This window comes from Gobio gobio (genome assembly GCF_949357685.1).
Source record: "Gobio gobio genome assembly, chromosome: 9".
Taxonomy (NCBI): domain Eukaryota; kingdom Metazoa; phylum Chordata; class Actinopteri; order Cypriniformes; family Gobionidae; genus Gobio; species Gobio gobio.
Genome location: NC_137115.1, coordinates 41,093,721 through 41,113,750, shown reverse-complemented (window position 1 = coordinate 41,113,750; position 20,030 = coordinate 41,093,721). Strand labels below are relative to the sequence as shown.

Here is a 20,030-nt window from a genome sequence, read left to right as displayed (position 1 = left end):
CACGCAACGGGAATAAAACATTCTCTTTCAGAAAATGAGTCCTGATATTTGCGGATTATAGAGGAATAGCTTTTGCACACAAACTGCAAAATGAATCTATAAAGGAATCTTGCATTTACATTTCCTTTGATCTGTAGAATCAGTCTTAATGCCGCGAAGCTCTCTCTGATAATTCACCTATAAATACCTCTATGTGAAAGGCTTGATTCAGTCAGTCATTCAGACAGCCAGTCAGTCATTCAGTCGGTCAGGCTGTCAGCATCCTCGTGGATTTCATTTTCAAATCATCAGCGGAATCCAATTTGGCTTCATTAGGACAGACAGTGAAAAGCCTTCACAGCCCGACATCACTATGTTAAATGTGCTGAGCCCTGCTTGTGTCACTCAGTGGGATCTTTGTCAGGGTGAGTCCTGAGTTGCACGGAGTGTGTGACAGAGCTCGCACTTAATCAGCGAGGTGTCAGGGGTCTCTCACTGACCGTTTCCTGCTGAAAGAGAGATTATTTCCCCCCCGTCCCCTCATCGACCCTGGCATCTGTCTGCTAAGCTGACACGCGTGCACATAGACAATTATACACACACACACATATACATATATATTATATGTTACCATTCAAAAGTGTATGGTCAGTAAGATTTTTTTATGTTTTCGGAAGAAGTCTCTTTTCCTCACCAAGGCTGCATTTATTTGATCAAAAATACTGTAAAACAGTATAATGTAAAATATTATTACAATTTTAAATAACCGTTTTTCTATTTTATTATATTTTAAAATGTAATTTCTTCCTGTGATGACAAAGCTGAATTTTTTGCATAATTTCTCCAGTCTTCAGTGTCACATGATCCTTCTGAAACCATTCTACTATGCTGATTTGGTGCTAAAGAAACATTTCTTACTAAGATCAATGTTGCAAACATTTGTGATGCTTAATATTTTTGTGGAAACTGTCATACTTTTTTTTTTAGGATCCTTTGATGAATAAAAAGTTAACAGAAGAACAGCATCAATTTGAAGTATAATTTTTTTTCATAAGCTTTACTGTCACTTTTGATCAATTTAATCCTTGCTGAATAAAAGGTAAATTCTTAAAAATAAAAAACGTAGAGACAACAAACTTTTGAATGATACAGTACATACATATATATATATATATATATATATATATATATATATATATATATATATATATATATATATATATATATATATATATATATAATATAACATGTTTGTCTAAAAGTTATTATGTATGCATTAAAAGTATAAATTCCCCAGTGGAAAAAATGATCAAACCTGCTTTTTCCCATATAACAAAAATGCATGGTGATGTCAAGTGGTTTTTAGTTGTGTGAAATCGGATTTGTGTGGTGTTGTAATAGGTTATCAAGTGAGCCAGATGATGTGTACGTTCATGTCAGTTTCCATCGAGCGCTTCATGCCACACCCACTGTACTCTGTGTGCAGTATTTGATTTGGCACCTGACTGACATGATTTAACCTCACATCATTGTGTGAAGTCCGTAGTGTTTTAAAATTCTTCCTTAATTAATCCCATCCCTTAACATTTCAGAAATTATTACAGAGATAAATTATACAGCGATGATGTTCTGAGTACAATCTAAAAGAGATAAAGTTAAAAAATATATATATTTCATAGTGTACTGTATGTACTCATAAGAGAAGTGGAGAAGGGCGTTTCACTGCAAAAACATTCTTTTTTTGTTTGTGATGTTATCAACAATGAGGGCACAGATGTTTCTAATGTTAATGGGCATTTACATACTTCATAAAAAACAATTTAATCAGCCAAAAATTTTTGAAATGCAAATGGTCTGCTTGAGCAATATTTTTACGCAACACTTAATTGAAGCAAATAAAAATGTTCACTGCCTGAATATGCAATTGGTCTCTCGATGGCACAGATATTGTCATTAGGAAAAGAATGTTTTTTATATTTATTTTATGTTTACTTAAGTAAAAGACTCACTTCTGTTTTCAGCTGAGTATCTCCGAGCTTGAGTATGCTTTTTAAGAGGTGGAGAGACATCAGTGGAGTCGGCCCAAAATCTTGCTCCGGAATCTACACCGTCTCTGTCCCCAATGGCCTAAGAAAAAAAACAGGTACATTAAAGTGTAGACAACCACTCACACACTCAAACATGCATACATTCACTCTCCTACAAATAAGTATTCATGGGGCTGACAACAGCAATTGTTAGTAAGTTTTTTTTATTTGTACGAGTACTACTTTTAATGTAACTTCACAGTTACTAACACAGGATCATACTTGAGAAAAAAAAGTTAACAGTGTCATGTAAGTTAAAAGGTTTAAATACAGAAAAGCCAAAAAAAATGGCTCTTACCACAAGCTGCACTCTCCCACCATTAAGAATATCATGGCCAATATCAGGGAGGAAATGTTCCCTAAAAAAGTCATTGAATAGATTATCTTTAACACAATTTACACCACAGCACATTCACAACATGTGAGATGGTGTACGTTTACAAGTCACCGCTATAATCGATCATCGTTATGAACTACTAGTTCAGAGCAGTGTGTCTCACCGTCCCGTGCCCGAAGAGTCTGTGTCGGGTTGGAGCCACTGGTAAGTTTGTTTTTCCTCTGCTTTCGGTGATTTGTTAACTTCATTCGCTGCTTTGTGAACTGCATTTGACATTAAAAAAAAAAGAAGAAAAGCATCCAAAAGATTTTTTTTCAGACACGTCCGTTTAAATATTTACAGAAATAAACTACATTTTGAAGAGGGCTTGTTTGCCAGACAATTCCTGATAGGCACCAAGTGAATAAAAAAAAGAACAGTTCTGGACTGTAGTTAAAAGCAAAAGAAACAAGTCCGTGAGGTTGGATAGCACATGCAAATGACGTTTGTTTCGGGAACTTCTGTGGTGTATATTTAAGTCTGCTAAGCAAAAAAAGCAAAAGACAAACGAGTAGGGAAATTTATGGACAGTGTCAATACATGTCACTAAAAAGCCTTAATTCAGAATAAACATGTGTTCTCGTTGGAGACTAGCATGAATTGATAACAACTTCTGACGGCCAAGTGCTGGAACTAATGAGCCATTTATTTAAGTCATTTTCATGGTTTTGCCAAAAAGTAAAGAGCAGACAAGGTTTATGGGTTACAGTTGTCATGGGTTAATTGAAAATCCACTAAAAATGTCAAGTGATTAACTCCTCCCTAAGGGCTGAACAAGAAAACGGGGAAAAAAGCAATCCACATTTATTGGTGCTGAAAAGTCTTAGGGCCAGATTTACTAAACAGGGCAAATTAGCGTGAGAGCACAATTCCAAAAAAGAAAAGCTGTTAGTAAATCTGGCCCTTAAAATGAAACCATTCTCCAGCATTAGCAGTATGTTTGCACTTTCAAGAGCCATCTTTGACTTTGAAGCTTTTCATACATTAATAAATGCAATAAACAAATAAATAGAACACATTTAATACGAATATTTGGGCCCAAAACATTTACTAACAGCTAACCCTCTTCTGGTGTTAAAAAACTACTGTCAGGATTTACTAAAGACACGCAGTGAAAAATTAGCACTGAAAAGGCATGGACAGTTATTTTTGCGGCTGACCTATTGCATGTTTTTGCAGGAGTTTCCCTTTCAAACACAAAATTTATGGGAGGAGAGTATTTGAATGAATCAATGCAAGGTGATTTACTAAGGTTTGCGCTAGTCAATTTACAGGTATTTGCGCCATTATTTAACGGCCAAAAAAAGCATGTCTTAAACCAGATGCTAATTTGGCTGCTCTTGTTAGATTGCGTTGGTCTTCATGGAAATAATCCGGCTGCGTCTGTGTTCTTTAATGTGCGCATTGTCAGTAAATCGCCCACAGAACTTTCCACTCCCATCGGCACATTTATGGGATTGTGCTCACAGGCTAATTTGCCCTGTTTAGTGAATCCCTTGGACACATAAAATGTATGAATTTCATTGTATTCAATAACAAAATATTTAGCCAAGAGGCCTTTGCAAGTAAATCATGCTTTTCTCAAAACTTTACCAAGTCATTTTTAGGGTTGGCTACCGAAAACTATATAACCGGTGTGTAACCGGAACGAATCAGAATGCAGATTTCGGTGTTAAAGTAGGTCTATTGTAGTTGGGTTAGGTGGCTTAGGTTTTACTGTGAATTTGTTAAGTAAATTGTGTTTTGTATCTATTTATATTTATATATTTAAGTATACTTTAATAAATTGTTCAATTTAAAGAATAAAAAATAAAAAGCCATTCCCAACCCTAGTTATTTTGCAATGACCTTTAATCAATCGGCCCTAAAGTCATTTTACATGAAAATGGTGCTTACGTTATTTTTAGTGCTGTCAAATTGATAAATCTCATCCAAAATAAAAGTGTTTACATAATATGTGTGTGTACTGTGTATAATAATTATGTATATATAAATACACACACATGCATGTATACATTTAAGAAACAATTATATTTATATTTACATTATTTATATTTATATATTAAATAAATACATGAATGAGTGTGTGTGTATTAATATATACATAATAATTATACACAGTACACACACATATATTATGTGAAAACAAACTTTTATTTTGAATGCTATTAATCGCAATTAATCGATTTGGTCAACTGGTTTGATATTGTATAGTATATCTAATGCAATGATATTCATGCATTTTAATACCACTGGTTTTTTTTTTTTTTAAATAAGTATTATAGAATAGAATAGAATATTGCAGTTAAGGTGCCCAAGTTTATATGATCATTCAACTTTATTTATAATGTATATTAATATTTAATTTACAGCATTTAGCTGATTTTATATTAAATATAACTCTATTTTAACAATGATAAACATGTTACTTGAGTTAATAAAAAGTGACTCATAAAAAGATGTGCATTAATGAACCACTTTTTAGGTTCATAATAAGTATTATTATTTGTTGAAAAGTTATAAAACTACAAGAAAAAAAGAGATTGAATGTCTCAGTGAACAAACAGATTTAAGGGATGTTAACCACATATATTAACCACAGATATTATATGATAGAAACACATGCACATGTAGCATCCAGTAGCTCTAGAACTCGCATCCCCCATCTATCCCAGCCTCAGGACATTAGGAGGCCCAGGAGTCACGGCTGTTAGAAGGGCTCTTAAATACATTAGGGCAGTGTGGTGCTGCTATGGCAGTGGCAGGAGTCAGAGAATCAGCTCTTTCACAGAGGCTCAGGATGACAGAACCGAACTGCTGGGGGTGGGTTCAGACAAGCAGGTCAAAGTGATTCCCTTAAGGTCACTGTGCAGGTATTTTCAGAAATCCTACTCTCCCTTCATACCAGTACTGAGGCAATGACACATGGTTAGTCCTGAGTCCTGACAAAACCAAGATAACAACTGCCCTGATAACCCTAAAATGACATTAAATACACAGATCTTAAAGAGAGAGAGAGAGTACAAAAACATATTAAGATTATATATGCACCCTCAGAGGGGACTTAAAAAATTTTTTTTCCAAAAGTAATATTTCATCTACAATAGATCTTTCATATTTTGATGCGTATATATATTCCATCTCACATCTCTATCAAGAATTCTTCCATAGATTTTCTAGTTATTTTTGGGTCTGACTTACTAAACTGGAATTTGGTGTCCAAAATGCCTAAATTGTTTCACTGCAGTGAAGTCACCCCATGCACACACGCATATGCTATCCACAAGACACACTGTGTGTGTGTGTGTGTTTGTGTGACTACGAGACATACCCAAGGGGCTTTGATTGTTTGGGAGTTCTCCGAGTAGCCTCAAAGAGGGAGGTCAGGTCTTTTATCGTGAGGTTCTGTCTCCCACTTTCCTTTACCCTGGGTCAAACCTTCACCTCCAGAGAGTAGACCACAGGCGGTCAACCAGCGGTCAACACACACATACACACACATTGTCAATCACATCAATTTGAAGCAATCGGAAAAAGTACACCGAAATGGAGGGAATCTGATTCATCCTAATGTGAGATTTAAATCTCACAAACTTTTTTTAAATTTAAGAACTGATGTTTTAAAAACTTTATTTTACTAAAGTGCAAAAAAACACCTCAAAATGTTATAATTAGTAATTTGTTAAGATGGACAGCTAGACATATGACCCAAGTAAGACATATGTCAGTTAAACCTCTTTCGACTGATCTAAAGTGGACTCTGTGGACTCTTGTAAGATTTCCTTGCAAAGGAATCCACCCACACCAAAAGCATCATCTACTTGAGAAGTGATACAGTGCCAAGCCCAGCAGATACAGGAGACTGTAAATACAGGACACATGGTGCAAATCAAACACAGGAGAGCAGCAAAAACTTGCAGGTTAATGCAAAGCAACTACGCTGCATTTAACAAAAAAGTGATTGCATTTCTTAAGATTAAAGACGTCGAAAAGGACTGTCATGGGACTGCGTCCTGGCTTTGGGGTTGGGTAAGGCTACCTGCTCTTCCCCTCTGCTGACCTGCGGAAGGCACCAGCAATACAACCCCAACCCCACCAGGGACGGCCCCAAGCCTCAGGCTACAGGCTGGCCGCCGCTCCCCTGCTCTCCCCCAGCAGGGGCTTACATTTCAGCCGAGCGCTCCAAGCCCCCTTCTGGAGGTGATTAGCCCCCCGAAGCCGTGACAGATTCTTTCCGAGATATCCGCCTCACTCGTGTTTATTTTATCCAAGCTCTCTTTTGTGGATGTGCTGGACATGAAGTAACCCACTTGAAAATGGGTATCGGCTTACATACGCCATGGGACTGGCGGAGGAGTCGGAACAACAACAAAAAAAGTCAAGAAAAAAAAGCAACCGTTCGCATGTAAAGAGGATATCTTTTCATTTATTTGCCCTGCTCTTTAACGTGACCCTTCATCTATCCCTTATCTCTTACGCTCGACCCCCCTCGGTAGCATCGCACTGAAAGCCCCACCCCCCGAGGGTGGCACTAGGGCTGCAGACAGCACTCTCTCTCAGTCTGGAACCCCTAAGTGCCCTACCTCCTCTGTACTTAACTCAATTTCACACTTCAGGTCCGCTACAAAGTCTCCTGAAATACAATCATCTTGTTTATTCTCCACCATCCCAAACAACGTATTAGCTAGCTATTTACGATCCCATCATGTGCATTCAATTTAATCGAGCGATGTGTATGTTTTTGTGTATTACACACAAGGTAGATCCAAGCGTGTCCCAAATGACTGTATGGATCTAACCCACGGGGAATAATAAAAATGGATCAGTTCTCTCGAATTCAGGAAATTGCTGTATATTATATGACAACAACTGATTCATATAATAAACCAATTGATTAATATGGTGAATCAGTTCATTTATATAAAGAAAAAAAGTATATATATATATAGTAATTCATTTGAAATGTGATTCATTTTATAATTGATATGGTGATTTATTTGGTTTGTGGAGTATATACAGTCCTACCTTTAAAGTTGTCTTTGCAAGCAAAACGTCTTCTTTGAGTTTCAGTGGAAACAAACTGGCTACTGTGGCTCCTGAACAGGGCCAGACGTGGATTTGGGTCTAGAACACATAACACAGAGACAGGAACGCAGCCACAAATGAGCTCATACGAATGCAGGATTCATCGAGCAGACAAGCGCAAACAGAAAACCGACAGAAACCAAAGCTTCACTTTCCATTACGAGACCAAAGGGCCCATGGAGCAGTGGCTCTAAGAGCTTGACACAGGCCCTCATTTGATGGGGCCATGATTGGATTTGTGGCATTAGAGTCACGCACTCCTGACCTTGATCAAAGCCGGCTTCAGGCCAACCCTGGAGGATCCAGACCAGGGCCAGGACTATCGTGTCTGGGATTCTTCTTAGACTCACGGCCCATTGAACTTATGAGTGCTGATGTTTCCTAGATCCTAGTAATGAAGCTGATTCTGGGCCCTTGGAACTCAAAGCACGATGGAATATATGTAAGAATGTTTGCAGACAGGACAATCGAACATGACAAGGCATGGAGCAGGGTGGAGCTGCTTGCTGTTATGGCAGATTAAGCTTCTCATGGAATCACAAGCTCCATGCTAAGTGCGGCACAATTGCTCACCAAAGACATAGACGTTTCTGATTGTCATACAGATTGATTGATAGCAGCCTTTTTTGTGGTATTGATTTTAATTTGACTAAATATGCAGTATTAAAATGCTGTGCAACTTGACTGACAGGAATGTACTTGCACCGGCTATGCCGGATGCTTATACTGTATCTACAGTGGGATCTACAGTGGAACCTACAGTGGTTTTCAACCTTTTTGAGAACCCCATTGTCCACAACAATATTCAAAGGCCCCGTCACGGTTTCCAGTTGTGATTTACTGGATAAGGATTAAGGATAAGGATTTTTAAAGAATATTTTTTACTTTATAATATTTTGTAGCTTGGCCTAACTATAAAAATGTATATTCATAAAATGTATGAAAAATGCACAAGGAATTATATGATATTATTGACTTAAATGACTTTCCCAGGTCTAGAAATCTGATTTTTTTATCATTGTAAGTCATGTTGAGGCCCCCTGAATGAGATGCACTGATTTAGGATCATATGATCTACTGTATTAAAAGTTGAATGGTTTTAAGTATTGCTCATTGGATAGATGGACGGATGGATGGATGGATGGATGTGCCTACCCAATAATCTTTTCTCCTGCTTTCTCCTGCCTTTCATTTTTTTGACTCTCTTCAGCATGAGAAGGGCAGTGGTGTCATTAGTGATGCCCCTAAAATAGAAGTTAGCAAGAGTAACTAGTGTAATTTTTTTTTTTTAAATGTAGAATTATTTTTTAATTAGCATTTATTCCAGTAATATTATTTATTATTGGAAGGACTGCACAAAGTAGAACAGAAACATACCATTCTTTGAGGATTTTTTCTGATTTCTCGGACAGGTTGTTCTTTTCAAGGACTGATCTGGAAATGTTTGTTTAGAAAACCATAGACATTACAAGGAAACATTAGCAAAATGTTAATTTAAATAATCGTCAGCATTAGAAACAAAGCCAAATGATTACCTGCTACTAAGGTGAGGCGACACTCTTTGCTCCAAGCAGGCTGCATCTTCACTATCTGACCAGGCATGTTTCGGTTGCCGTGGAAAAAGAGATTGGGTCTTTGGCGGCATGGGCTGTAAGTACCACAAAGATAATCAAAGATAGCTTCAGTATGCCGTTTCTTACACAAAGACTTGCTTGATGTGCACTTTCAATTTATTCAAGGATAGATAGTAGCCCTGCTGCTCAGTTTTCATCTTGGTTATAGAACATTGAAGCGCATTCGACAATCTCTACATCTCCACAGCAGCAGCTGCATCGCATCACATCACAGCGACGCTACCGTGATAGAAAAGGCCAGCTCTTGCTAAAGAAAAGAAACCGCAGGAGACAAAGCACCGTGCTGAAAAATGACATCTGCTGACGAGAAGGAAGTTTGAGGCGGCCCAGAAAGTAATTGTGTTTTTGGAGGCAATAAATACGGCACTTAATCACCCAGAGAGACTCTGATTGCGCCGGCACACAGACAGAAGGAGGGTTCGTAGAGCTGTTACCTTTGGCAATGGCAGTTGTTCCGAAAATGGCATCATTCTGGCCGGTGAAGCATAGGAATGCAGGGTTATCCAGTCTTTCTCCAGCACTTTCTATTTACAACAGGACACAAACAAAATTAAAAAGAGCTGGACTGCACCATTCTAAAATGGCATCTGCTTGGATTTGCATAGTTGATAAAGTGCATCTTGATGTTTTCATAATGCCTTCAAAGCAAGTAGCAGATCACATTAAGTTAAAAGCACTGAACTCGTTTCCTGTGTGTGACAAACACTTGAGAATGTATGCACTTCAAAACAGATTTTTTCCCCCTGAAGTCGTGACAGGCAGAAATTGGAGGGCCAACACATGAAAAACTCCAGAAAATTCAGATGTAGACCAATAGTACAGATCAATTTAACATGACATCGTAATACACTATAATAAATCGCCTAATAAGCTACACAGATGAGCTCACTTAGTGTAATTCATAGGTTAAGCCAATGTTAAGTTGAGTAAACGTGATGCAAACGGGCAGAAAATAGCAGGTGACATAAGAAAAAGAAAAGACGTTTTCCTTCCCCTCTTTCCCGCTCATTGACTGCTCTTTTTCAATACCTAATCACTGCTGACAGCCTCCCGCCTCACGGCTACGAGCGCTAGTTAAAGGACTGTCAGCGCAGTGGCCCAGGCTATCTGTCTGCCGACTTCACTGTAATGGCAGGAGCACCACGCATCTGCTCATACCTCATCAAAAATGAATTCGTCCATGTCCACCTCTTCAAAGTCCTCATCACTTTCTGTGATCTGAGCGGCAGCTAGAGCACGGGCCAGTCTTTTCCGCAGAACGCAGCCTCTCCACACAGCCTGCAGGGGCAATACACACAGCCATGAATCACATGCAAGCATAAATATTGTGTGTTATCCCATTAGGAAGATAAAACATGTTAACCTCTGTTTAATTGCCCCGCGGTCTGCAGTTTGAACTTTCGGTGACTTTGGCTTTGTAAGACAAATGTAACACCGGGATGCCTTTAAATCTGCGTATTCCCCGCGGGAAAAAAAAAAGACTTAACAGATCAGAACCCTAGCGCTCCCACTCCAGCGACACGTTGGAATCTGATTAATCATTTTTTTCTCTCGGTTTGAGTCCTTAGAGACTCATTAAACACAAAGAGAGAGAGGAAATTTCCCTTAGAAGTTACATGTAAAAAGAAATAGCCTGTTTTCAAAAGCACTACCTACCGACTCAAAACAAGCCCTTGGCAGTAATAGGTGTAATGAAGATGATTTAATTTTATTCAAGTTATTTATTGCATTCATAAAAGGAGGTATGGAAAACACGTTTCCAGAGATATGATGCTGTAGATCAAACAATCCTTGATCAAAACCAAAATGAACATAGGAATTTTTGTGAGTCTCACCTGAATAACAACAGCAGCACGTTCCCTCTCAGGCCTCTCAATGCAGGTATCTTCCACCTTATGAAGACTTGATTTTGTGTTAGTTTTTTCAATTAAGCCTGGGAGGCCCTCACGTCTCCGCAATATGCATCTCCTCCGCCAGCGTCGCTGGATCACCACAGCTGCCTCTCTGAGTGATAGCACACAAGACAATTTTATCTGATGACTCACCAAGGTCAAGAGAGACTAAATGAATGTCGCTGAACTCAAGCCTCGGATGATTCATCTGCGCTAAAACATCTGGAGAGAGACCCAGCAGGGTTCCAATGTCATCTGAATGACTAAGAGATGAGCTTTATTTTGATTACCTTTAGCTAAAATTAAATGTACCTTCAAATCATGGGAGATTTTTTTCTACAAACAGACATTAAATGCTGTAAACATTAATGCGACGAAGTGAGAGAAATATTGTGTGTGAGTCGAGAGTCATACATTTTAAGGTTCAGTGCCTGAACAGGTTCCTTCTCACTTCGTGTCTCCATGCAGTCAGCAGATCGATGCTCAAGGTCAGATTGAGTCTTCTGTGGATCCTGCAAATCTGCTGTATGTCGAGGTTGCTTCTCTGGGCTTTGTCCCGGTGATAAAGATGCTTCAGAAAACCTACATGAGCTACTACAAGCAGCTGCCGCCAGTGAAACATCTTCATTGACACAGCTGTCACCATATTCATGGGCGTAACGCTGGTCCACTGCCAATCTGAACAGGTCTGCTTGGTGACCAATGGCGAGAAGCTGGGCATCATGTTGTGAGGGCGCAGAACTGCGTGAAAAATGTGAGGATAAAAGCACACAAATTTCATACATTAGGAACCATTCACACAAAAGGTCTTTGCATTCCACTGCGCTGCTTTTTCATTGTTTTTCTCTGAAAACATGCGCTGGACAGATGTGTTTGACCGTAGTGTTTGCATCGTGTGCTTTTGCAAAAAAAAATGATATTAGATAACATTAGTTCATGCATTAACTAATATTAACTAACAATGAGCAATACATTTATTACAGCATTTATTCATCTTTGTTTAATAAAACAAAGATTAATAAATACGTCTGTACTTCCACGGCCGTGACCTTTCTGATGTGATGACGTCATACGTCGCACATACTCGCATTTGAGGTTAAAAAGTATATGAATGTTTTTTTTTGTTTTAAATGACCGATTGCTTCGCTAGATAAGACCCTATTCCTCGGCTGAGATCGAGCTCTCTGAAGCCCTTCGAAGCCCTTTGAAACTGCATTGATTTGGACCTTCAACCCGCTGGTTGCAATTGAAGACCATTATGTGGTGAAAAATTCTGGAATGTTTTCCTCAAAAAACTTAATTTCTTTTCGACTGAAGAAAGAAACACATGGACATCTTGGATGAGATGGGGGTGAGTAAATTATCAGGAAATTTTCAGTTTGAAGTGAACTAATCCTTTAATTAAAATACAACTGTTCATTATTAATTCATGTTAGATTAGTTCCACTTTTGATTTTAATATTTTAATATCAGTAAATGTTGAAATTAACATTGAACTAAGATTTATAAATGCTTTTTTCATTATTAGTTCATGTTAACTAATGTAGTTAAGTAATGTTAACAAAGTGTTACCAACATCTTGATGAGGATTTAAACTAGCCTCTAACATATGAATTAGAAATTTCTTGTGGGATGTAAAACTATAATGAAGTGTTTCAGGAAGTCTCTACAAAGGTGTCTCAATACCCCTTTAATTACTCTATTAGCCATGGCTAGTTTGCCCCTCCTGCCCCTGACCCCTGAGCCTGTCTCTGCTGTCAACATCAGAAACTAGCTCTGTCACTATAGAGTCCCTGCTATTCTAATCCTCTGACACGGTTAAGGGGGCATCCGCACCCCTCCAACACACACTTCAGTCCAGAATAGAGTCGTAAAAAGATCCATCCAAGAGTCCAATGTACATTTGTACTGGGAAACAAAACTACTGTCGAAACATGTTCAAATACAGCACAGAGATGTATAACAAAATGACTAATTTGATTACCTCATTAAAACAAATGAATGTCAAATTGCATATACAGTCAGCAATGGACATTCTGAAAGCCAAACATTATTACAAGCTGGAAAAAGCATGCCAATGAAAATAAATACAATCCTAGACCTTACACAGTTCCCCTACTTACTGACAACTGAAATTACCTCAGCGAAAAACCGGGAATTTTTTTTTTTATTATTATTATTTTGAAGAACAGCTTTTGCAATAACACAACATACCTATTTATAATTCAGAGTCATAAATTCCATTTTATTACTGTGGTTTGATAACATTAAATGAATCCCTCAGTTCAGTCTGTCACTCTAATCAATACGGGCATTGGTTTACCATTGTATCGCGGTCAGACGGCAGAGTCTTCACCTTGCCAAAGCTGGGGACTGACACTGGGTCAGGTCAGATGTTAAACGGCTGCAGCGGTCCCCACGGGTGTGCAAAAGACCCTTTGTGCAGAGCGTGCGGCGGAAGGGTTGGGGGGGGTCTCTAAAGTCCTCCAAGCTATGAGAGACCTCAGCTTGAACCACAGGACACACAGACTTCTGCCAATCATGCTTTATGAAACATGGCGAGTGTTCTGCTTTATTTGCTGGTGGTCTGCAGCAGCGTCTGAGGCGGCTTTTGTATTGACAGAAATGGAAATGTAATTTTTCGTTGATATTCAGCATGTATGAGCTCAAAGAACTAATTAGCACAGATGCCAAATTTACCAAATGCTAGTTTTCTATAGCAATACCGCAAGATTGTTAAAATATTGAAATTCTTAAAAAATATTGAAATGCTCAGTTTAAGTTTCCTCTGCCATACCACATATTATGTATATTACCCCTATTTTAGGTCTTTTAGGACTGGATTCCAGAATCTCTGCAAAAACCCTCTGCATACACTTTGTTTTACCTACAATTAAAATATTATTAAATATAAATGAACTATAATATGCATTTTTCACCACTGAAATGGATTTCAATAGAAGTCTTGCTTAAAATAGTCCTGGTTCATACGTCACCTTATACAAATTGGAATTAGCAGCCATTTTTAATTGCTAAAAGCAATTATGTTTTTCATTTGTAAAAAGTATTTAGTGGAGCTGGAAGCACCTCATTTAAATTGGTAGATGAAAGCATTGACAAATTAAAATCCAAAATATGTAATGAACACTGTGCGGGGGATGTAAAGAACCATGTAGAAGTCATACTGTGGACAATAACAGGACTATATACTATAATATTCTAAAAGACTTACAGTAACAGTCAAAAGTTTGGAAACATTACTATAATATTGCAAAATATTATTAGTTTAAAATAACGGTTTTCTATTTTAATATACTTTAAAATAAAATGTATTTCTGTGATGCAAAGATGAATTTTCATCAGCCATTACTTCAGTCTTCAGTGTCACATGATCCTGCAGAAATCATTCTAATATGCTGATCTGATACTCAGTTATTATCAATGTTGGAAACAGTTGTGCTGCTTAGTATTTTTTGGAAACCTGTGATACTTTTTTCAGGATTCATTGATGAATAAAAATTTTTAAATAACATCATTTATTCAAAATATAAATATTTTCTAACAATATAAACCTTTACTATCACTTTTTATTAATTAAACTGATATTTTTTTATATAATTGACTAAGCAGCACAACTGTTTCCAACATTGATAATAAATCAGCATATTAGAATGATTTCTGAAGGATCATGTGACACTGAAGACTGAAATAATGGCTAATGAAAATTCAGCTTTGCATCACAGAAATAAATTATATTTTAAAGTATATTAAAATAGAAAACCATTATTTTAAATCGTAATAATATTTCACAATATTACTGTTTTTCTGTATTTTTTATCAAATAAATGCAGGCCTGATGTGCATAAGAGACTTAAAAACAGTAATGTTGCCCAACTTATGACCGGTACTGTACATTTTGACCAAATGGATCTTTATTAGTACTTTCCAGAGACTGATCTGGTTGTCTACCTGATCTCCATCTTTTGCTGCTGGAGGAGTGAATCTCGCTGTTTCTGCTGTGCCTGACAGAGGGCCTGGAAACTCCACTTCTGTTCTGGACCATTTGGGGACACCGCTACTGCAGCGATCTGCTCATTATTCAGCTTAATCAAACCAGGCACTGTCTCCAGAAGCAAGGACCTGAGAGAAAAAAAGCATTTAAGACATTTACCTGATGAAAATTTAAGGAGAAACGACCACACAATGTGCTCAAAGCTCTTTGAAATGACTGGTTTATTGTTAGTGACTGTTTATTTTATAGTGTATAACAAAGCTAGGCAGTCTTAAATCAAGGGTTATATTTGAGAAACAAAAAAATGGTATCTTTTTACTTAAAGTTTTTGTTAAAAAAAGAATCTAGATTAAATATAAAGAAGGTGCCACAAAAAAGGTCAATCAGTTTTTGCAAAACAATTAGCAGTTCAGATGTAAGGTCATTGCATTTACTGTCTACTGCAAACATAAAAAAGTAACGGGTATATTTCAGTTCCAGCCCCTCCCTCTCTCTGTCTGTCTCCATGGGCTTTCTATTGGAGAATATTTACATTGAGCAGATGAAATCAGTTAGGAAATGGGGATAAAACGTTTAATGAGTTTGACATTCTGGACCCAAGAGAATCAACAGAGCGTCTGTGCATCGAGTAAGAGCTTTAGTCAGACTCTGCCTTTCTCAGTAAGGAACTGCATGATGACACTCAGCTTGGATTGGAAGTGAAAAAGGGTTCGCTGGCCTCATTCCAGAATTGTGACAGCCATTCAAGTGAGCACATATTTCTTTTTTGGTCTATGTTTCAATGTGCAATAGTGTATGAGAAAACACAGGTGTAACCTATCTTTGCTGAAACCTTTGCTGAATAATATATATATATATATATATATATATATATATATATATATATATATATATATATATATATATATATATTCAATAGCAATTAAATTACTGTAGAATTATTGTAGTCACTTATTTTATTTTATTTCATGAATTATTTATTTGTTCATTAATTATTATAATAAATCTTATATTTGATTTATCTCTTTGTTTTTGTTATACGGAATACTATTGATTTAAAATATTAAAGAAAAAATATATAACTTTTACAAAATTTTCTATGTTGTTTTTTTTACTTTAAAAATAGCTAAATATTTGTTCAAAACTAGATTATTCAGGTGTGGTATATTAATCAATTCAATTAATCAGTAAAAATACACTTTTCTTTCATTTTTGCCTATTGACAATAAAGGAGAAATGGGAAGCAAATGTAGAGATGGGAAGCTATGCATTGATGGTTTATCATAGTACCAAATAATGGGAAATAAAACCGAACAATATTTTTTTTAATGAGATATTTAAGTGTTGGCAAATTCTATCCAAGCTGATATTTCCATAAAAGTGGATCAAACATTGCTAAAAGCCAACATATCCTTAAAACAGGCTATGAAAACCAAACCAAAGCATTTACCAGATAGTTAATGTATATCTGAGAAATCAAAGCTTAAAGGGATAGTTCACCCAAAAATGAAAATTCTGTCATCATTTACTCACCCTCAAGTTGTTCCAAACCTGTATGAGTTTCTTTGTTCTGCTGAACACAAAAGAAGATATTTTGAAGAATGTTTGTAACAAAGCAGAGAGAGCAACCATTGACTACCATAGTATTTTTTTCCCTACTATGGTAGTCAATGGTTGCTCTCTCTGCTTTGTTACAAACATTCTTCAAAATATCTTCTTTTGTGTTCAGCAGAACAAAGAAACTCATACAGGTTTGGAACAACTTGAGGGTGAGTAAATGATGACAGAATTTCTCATTTTTGGGTGAACTATCCCTTTAACCATTTGCTATGTCTCTAAAAGGTGGACACATTCATTTGCCTCACTTTTAGAATGGTCATGCGATATGCTCCTTTTGGCCATTTCGTGTCCAGTCGTCAGGATCCTATTGCTACTAAGAAAAGGACTCTATTCATTACTCGTGAAAACTTCCCTGTAAACAAAGAAACTTACAGCGGTTCGATTAATCTTGCTAAAGTCTGCTCTCCCAGACTCGGAGTGCTCGTGCGCTGTGTACTTCTTTGAAATATCCTTTGGTGCTTTAATTTAGGCTGTGTTATCACTGGATAGGGATGAAAGGGCCAGTGGAGAGCGAGAAAAACACTGGGTCTAATTCGGTTGTTGGCACTGAGGGTTAGACAAAGTTCAGCACAATACTGAGCCTGACTTGAGTGAACTTCCTATAAGTCATTACGGAATAAAACAGATGTAAAAGACACAACAGATATATTTCACCTCAGACTTCTCCTTGGAAGCCACATGCAAAGTGTGGAAAATGAAGTTTAAAATATAACTAACAAAATGAACAGCTAAATATTTTACTGCTGACTAAGGAGAAAAACGTCACACCATATTTAATTTTGCGCAAGTCAATTTAGTAAGTAAGATTCTGTCAGGAAAATAAATGTGTTGCCAACATTAAACCCTTTGGGCCTTCTGAACTATAAAGTCATGTATGATGACTAGGTATGCATGATGTTATATTTTCCATTTTGACTGAATGCACTGGACTGGTACTTGAGAAATACATTCAAACATGCTTCTATACTTCCCTGATGTCCTTGTTCTGTCTCTCACACATTTGTTCTACCACATAAGAACAAATAATTTGCTCAATCAAAACTCTCTGCAAACTGCTGGCACTTTAGGTGCACATTTGCTCAAAAAAATATTCCCCCACTGAGTAAATATTTTCAGAATTACGAGCACTTAAATCCACGTGCGTACAGATGTCACTGGGTAATCCAATAGCGGACACAGATACAATGGCTGGTGCAGTGATATGGGCCGGAAGCTCAGCGGTAAAGAAGAATGTTTATTCTACTTTAAACGCTTGGTGCACTTCCAGCCAATGTCCCTGTTCACATTAGTTTCACATTCTCGGACAATTATGAAATGCTTAGTGACTTTTGCTGGAATGAACACATGACAGCTTCTGCCCAATCCAAGATAAATCTCTCCATTATAAAAGGAGGAACCACGTTTTAATTCCTACAGTATATGCTAATATTCGCTCTCAACAACAAATATGCTCCTGAACTTTGAGTTGCAAGTATCATTAAGAGAAACTAATCTTATTGTCAGTGTAAAAGGTCCTAAACTGGGTCCTTGGATCACACCTACCTCCAGTTGTTTTCCTGCTGAAGTGGGTTACCAGTCAGAATAAGTCCTTGGAGACTGGTGCATTTCTGAAGCTTCAGACAAACGTTCTGCAAGTCTAAAAGAGAGTCAGAACAGTGTCCCCCACAGAAATACTCTACGAATGGTTACACATTTTACTACGAATTTTACTGCTGAGGATGCAATCCAAATGTTAGCCAATCTGGCCTAAATGAAAAACACAGATACTATAATAAAATATTAGTGTGAATTAGAATACGCAGACCTGCTATCCTCAATGGTACTTAAAGGAATAGTTCATCCAATAGATCATGTGTGAACAGGACCTTTTCAAGAATACTGGTAAATTGGCTCTGGTTCTCAAGTTTTAATATTACCAGTAAATTACCGGGCCAATCAAAGTTCTTATGGAGATGACCTAATTACTCCTCGCTGTTTACAATAAGCTTTTTAATATTTTTTTCAATTAAATTATGCACTAGATGGACATCTTTGACCACATCTCACAGCTTTTTCAATGTGTCGTGCTCAAGACCCAGCCTTCTTTTCCATTTATCAGCGTTGCAGCTCTGCAGTTGGCTACTATTACGAGCGTCTCGTGTTTTTAAGAGCGGAAACGCGTTCTGTTTGATCATTACCTTACTCCTGTCACTCAGACGTCAAAAATTGAACAGATAGTGAAACTAAAGCACTTGAAGACAACTGCGCGGCGTTTAAAGATAATTTTCCAATGACTGACGTAACAGAATTTACCGGTATTTTGGAGCTGATGTGTGAATGGTCTCTTAGCGGTAAAAAGCCAGAACGCTGTTGCTTGTCTGAACAGCATATTTGTGTATTTACACTCTAAAAAATCCTGGGTTAAAAACAACCCAAGATGGATAAACCCAGCAATTGGGTTGTTTTAACCCAACGATTGGGTTGTTTTAAGCAAACATTAACCCATTCACTGGGTTAAAACAACCCAATTGCTGGGTTTGTCCATATTCAACCCAACTTGGGTTGTTTTTTACCCCGCATTTTTTTAGAGCGTACCGGTAAAGTCATTATGGTAATTTTACGGTAATTTTCTGGGATTGCTGTGTGAAAGGGGCTAATGACAGAATTTTCATTTTTGGGTGAACTGTCCCCTAAGATAAGAGAAGTTCTCTTATGAAAGCATGATTTGTTTGTTACAAATTACGGTTATCCGTCCATCTTCAAGACCACATAACAGATAGCACAGTCGAGTCGAATCATCCCACTTTGTAGCTCACCTGACAGACAGTTATTACTGGCATCCAGTGTCCTCAGAGACACTAAGTCCAAGAATGGAATTAAATGAGTTACACTGAAGAAAGAGAAAAGTGAGCCATCATCTTAAACAATAAAACATCTTAGCGCTGTACATTTGTAGATTTTTGTATTCCATTTTATATAAGAATGTATTAAACATTATAAAGACTTAAAGACCTTTAAATAGGATTTAACTGAAGATTTATCTGAATGAAGAAACTCAAAACCTGTAAGCCACCAACCTAGACTTAAAAGGTTTTGAGACAGCCATTCTCCATTGAGGCCTACCTGTTCTGGGCCATGGAGAGGTTTTGGAGCAAAGGCAGCCAATAAGATTTCAGATCAAGAATAGAAGATATAAGATTGTCATCCAGGTGAAGGTCCCTCAAAAGAACGTGGTTCTGCAGGACAGGCAGCTATGCCATCGGCCAGAAAAACAAACAAACAAAAACACAACAATTCCTTCTTGACCACTTGATCACACAGAAAGCCATCTTTTCTATTTCAACAATGAACACGGTCCCATCAGCA

At 37.3% G+C, this 20,030-nt stretch overlaps 2 protein-coding genes across 2 annotated transcripts in view; both read right to left on the bottom strand.

Moving 5' to 3' along the window:
• Window positions 1-20,030, bottom strand: part of LOC307131743 (uncharacterized protein) — a 676,237-nt gene that overhangs the window by 325,622 nt on the left and 330,585 nt on the right. The window lies entirely within an intron of this gene.
• Window positions 1-20,030, bottom strand: part of lrriq1 (leucine-rich repeats and IQ motif containing 1) — a gene marked incomplete at its 5' end in the record, with an annotated part of 65,718 nt that overhangs the window by 1,641 nt on the left and 44,047 nt on the right. Inside the window, 15 exons of the mRNA XM_079826157.1 lie at window positions 1,989-2,106; window positions 2,365-2,425; window positions 2,567-2,666; window positions 7,468-7,566; window positions 8,683-8,771; window positions 8,905-8,961; window positions 9,063-9,175; window positions 9,566-9,685; window positions 10,320-10,439; window positions 10,997-11,165; window positions 11,468-11,794; window positions 15,023-15,193; window positions 18,228-18,321; window positions 19,481-19,554; window positions 19,788-19,915. Of these exons, the coding sequence (XP_079682283.1) occupies window positions 1,989-2,106; window positions 2,365-2,425; window positions 2,567-2,666; window positions 7,468-7,566; window positions 8,683-8,771; window positions 8,905-8,961; window positions 9,063-9,175; window positions 9,566-9,685; window positions 10,320-10,439; window positions 10,997-11,165; window positions 11,468-11,794; window positions 15,023-15,193; window positions 18,228-18,321; window positions 19,481-19,554; window positions 19,788-19,915 (1,840 nt within the window). The remainder of the gene's footprint in view (window positions 1-1,988; window positions 2,107-2,364; window positions 2,426-2,566; window positions 2,667-7,467; window positions 7,567-8,682; window positions 8,772-8,904; window positions 8,962-9,062; window positions 9,176-9,565; window positions 9,686-10,319; window positions 10,440-10,996; window positions 11,166-11,467; window positions 11,795-15,022; window positions 15,194-18,227; window positions 18,322-19,480; window positions 19,555-19,787; window positions 19,916-20,030) is intronic.